Source organism: Rhinopithecus bieti, unplaced genomic scaffold, assembly GCF_001698545.2.
Source record: "Rhinopithecus bieti isolate Rb0 unplaced genomic scaffold, ASM169854v2 scaffold_32422, whole genome shotgun sequence".
NCBI classification, from domain to species: Eukaryota; Metazoa; Chordata; class Mammalia; order Primates; family Cercopithecidae; genus Rhinopithecus; species Rhinopithecus bieti.
Window position 1 is genome coordinate 2276710 of NW_016814631.1, and position 3980 is coordinate 2280689.

A 3980-nucleotide genomic window follows, 5' to 3' on the forward strand; every position below is an offset into this window, starting at 1 on the left:
TCCTATGCAATAAATATTTCCTTTTTTTTAAACAGATGATGAAAAGACAGGTTCAGGGATGTGAAATGATTTATTTAAAGACATATAAAAGAATCAAGTCTCAAAACACTCCCCATCTGATTTCAAAGACTGATCTTTGTACTATACCATACTGCTTCCAGATTTGAAGGAAAAAAATCAAACATGTAGAGTACTTTTCTTAGAATAGCTTAAAAGAATTTCATGATAATCGTTAAAAATATAATTGTTCTTTTTTCTTTAATGTGAAACAATATTTATGACATTATTTTTCTACTTTTAGGTACAAAAAAGAAAAAAGAAAGCAGAAGAGCCACTGAAAGCAGAATACCTGTTTCAAAGGGTCAACCGGTAACACCTGAAAAACATCGAGCTAGAAAAAAACAGGTATTTGGTTTTTTTAATATTTGAATAACACTTATGGACATTAAAGTTATAACTTGAATAATTGTGATTATTTCTGTTCAACCTCCCAAAAATTTTGAGTATAAAATATTTACGCTTTGCCATCTTTTATTTTGCCATCTTAGATTAGGTGACTGATCAGCCTATTCAAAATGAAGTACTTCACCCACATTAAAAAGTCTTAAGTTGGGTGTTAGTACTGACATCTATTTGGAATTATTGTGATATATCATAAAATCTGTTTATTAGATGTAAGGGTGGGACTTAACTCCATATTATAAGCTTTGATATTTAAATTTCCTAACAGGGATCCAGTTTAAATAAGATTTTCTTTACTTAAAACAAAGAAAAGATACCATTTGATCACAACATTTTATTAAGGTGGATCAATTTAGGGCTTGATTCCTTTGTTTCCACTTTCAGTCACTGTAGTTTTGTGCCATCTGTCCAGTGTCTGAAACCATTATTTTGTATATTTTTTGATTGTCTAGTTGTTCACAGCAGATAGATAAATCTGGTCATTGTTTTTGTGGTTGTGTGTGTGTGTTTTCCCCTTTTTTTGTAGAGATGGTGTCTCACAATGTTGCCTAGGCTGGTCTTGAATTCCTGGGCTCAAGTGATCCTCCCACCTTGCAGTCCAGAAGTGCTGGGACTATAGCATGAGCTACTGCACCCAGTCAGGCCCTTGTTTTCTTTTGTGGCTGGAACCATTTTCTTACTTGAAGGTGTCTTTTTTTTTTGACAAGCTAATTGCAAATAGCTCATACTGAGGTGTTGCGGTTAGTGTCAAGTTGCAGGCTACTAGGAATATCTTCTGTGACTTAAGGTTATGTTACCCTTCATTTCTCCTCCAGTGAACATAGCAAGCAACTTCTACTTTTGATTTGCTTCCTACACATATTACTTGCCTTTGTGATTCCCTTTTTTAGCCTTGCCATCTCTGGCCTTTAGTAGGTTGAGGGGAGCTTCTGCTGTTGCTGACCAGAGATTTAGGGGGTGTACCTCAGGGTATTTTCATTAGAAAAGTATACACCACATGTTTCCTGAGATCTATAGACAAAGTTGCTTTTTCATACACCTAAGTTACACTGATTATGTATACCCTTTCTACCTACATTATGGTTCAGTTTGTAAATGTCTCTTAGTTTTTTCAGAGTTTTATTTCAGGATTTTATTTCTTGTTGCTTTTGGGTGAATTCCCAAAGGAGAAGAGGGAAATGCTAAACTTATGCTACCATGTGCGACCACAGTCATGCATACGTTTTGTACTGAATTTGTTTTGCAGTTTGAATATGATGTACATGTGTATAGTTTGTTTATTTATCCTGCTTGGTGTTTTCTGAGCTTCCTGAATCTGTAGTTTGGTGTCTGTCTTTAGTTTTGGAAAATTCTCAGCCATTATTACTTCAAATCTTTCTTTTGTTCCTTTCCTTCTTCTGGTGTTCCCATTATGATTCCAAATGTTACACCTTTTAAAGTTGTCCCACAGTTCTTAGGTATTCCTTTATCTTTTTTCATTCTTTTTTCTCTTTACTTTTCAGTTTGAGAACTTTCTATTAATATATCTTCAAATGTACTGATTCTTTCTTCAGCTGTGTTTAATCTGCTTATGACCCCATCAGAGGCATTGTTCATTTCTGTTACCATGTTGTTGATTTCTGGCATTTCCCTTTGGTTTTTCTTAGAGTTTTCATCTTTCCATTTACATTTACCCATCTGTTCTTGCATGTTGTCCACTTTTTCCATTAAATCCTTTGACATATTGATCATAATCATTTTAAATTCCAAGTCTGACAATTTCAAAATCTGTGCCATATCTGAGTGTGGTCCTGGTGCTTCCTTTGTCTCTTCAGACTGTGTTTTTTGCTTGTTAGCATGCTTATAATATTTTGCTGATAGCTAGATATATCAGGTAAAAGGAAATGAGATAAATGATCCTTTAATATGAGGTGTTTTTTTTTTTTTTTTTTTTTTTTGAGAACGGAGTTCCGCTCCTGTCGCCCAGGCTGGAGTGCAGTGCCAGATCTCAGTCACGCAAGCTCCGCATCCCAGGTTTATGCCATTCTCCTCCTCAGCCTCCCGAGTAGCTGGGACTACAAGCGCCCGCTAACCGGCTCACCCGGCTAGTTTTTCGTATTTTTTTTTTTTTTTTTTTTTAGTTAGAGACGGGGTTTCACCGTGTTAGACAGGAGGTCTCGATCTCCTGACCTCGTGATCCGCCTGCTCGCCTCCCAAAGTGCTGGATTACAGCTTGAGCCACCGCGCCCGCCAACATTCACAAAGCCCTATTTGGAGATTTGGAGGATAATAAATACAACTATTAACAATTGTAAGAACATTTAAGAGACAATGTGGGCTTAAAGTCAGCCAAATTGATTGACGTAGCGCTGTCACTTTCTAGCTATCGATCGGCAAGCTGATTAGGATAAAAGATGGTAATAATAATGACCACTATAAATGTTATGAAAATGTAAAACTTATAAAAATCTAAGAAATGTTAGAGAATCTTCCATCTTAAGAACTAACATATTTTGAATTTTTAAAAATGGCATTATAGTAGATTTTCTTTTTGAATAATGTTTCTGTAATAACGTTTTGCTTTTATCACAAGCATGGCTTTGGAAGAAGACAAGAATTTGAGACTGGCGTGAGAAATATGGAGAGGGAAACTGTCTAAAATACACCTGCATTATAAATTCAACAACGGAAAGTGCTCATGTTAAAAGACAGAGGAGGACCATGAAGAGAACAAAACGATTTGCCCAGACAGAAGACTGATTGTGTGTAAAAGCTTGATGAAAGGACAGTTAAGTATTTTGATCACTGCATTTTGTTTGAAACTTGCGTCATTTATGTATTTTAAAACTTTTGTTTAAAGCATTACAGTATTTTTCTGTGACCAATTATTATGAGGGTTTGTGCTATAAGAGTTAAAGCATATGTTATCATTGTATTCTTTAAGAACCTTATTTTGATAAAATGTAAATTTGTTGAACTCTGCCACATTTAGTATCCCCACCCCAAATCCTGTTCCAATGAAAAAACTAAAACATGATCCAAAAAAAAAAAAATTTCAGTTAACCTATTTTGTGTCTCTAGGCTGACTTCAGCCCTGTAACATAACCCATTAAAATGAATTTTCTTTTTTTTTTTTTAAGACAGAGTCTCTGTCGCCCAGGCTGGAGTACAATGGCGTAATTTCAGCTCACTGCAACCTCTGCCTCCCAGATTCAAATGATTCTCCTGCCTCAGCCTCCTGAGTAGCTGGGATTACAGGCACACACCACCACGCCCAGCTAATTTTTGTATTTTTAGTAGAGACAGGGTTTCACCATGCTAGTCAGGATGGTCTTCAACTCCTGACTTCATGATCTGCTCACCTCAGCCTCCCAAAGTGCTGAGATTACAGACGTGAGCCACTGTGTCCTGCCTAAAATGAATTTTCTAGATGATTGAATAACAATAGCCCTTTGATATGAGATAATGACTTGTTTTATGGCCTTAATATACTACTTAATTACTTAAGATGTTTATTAATAGAATGATAAATGTACAAA

General features: G+C 35.7%; 1 protein-coding gene across 1 annotated transcript in view; it reads left to right on the forward strand.

The window, feature by feature from the left end:
• The window catches only part of LOC108515028 (telomeric repeat-binding factor 1-like), a gene marked incomplete at its 5' end in the record, with an annotated part of 13889 nt that extends 13460 nt beyond the window's left edge, over positions 1–429 (forward strand). Inside the window, one exon of the mRNA XM_017851596.1 lies at positions 302–429. Coding sequence (XP_017707085.1) covers positions 302–429 — 128 coding nt within the window. The remainder of the gene's footprint in view (positions 1–301) is intronic.
• Between the last annotated feature and the right edge of the window lie 3551 nt (positions 430–3980).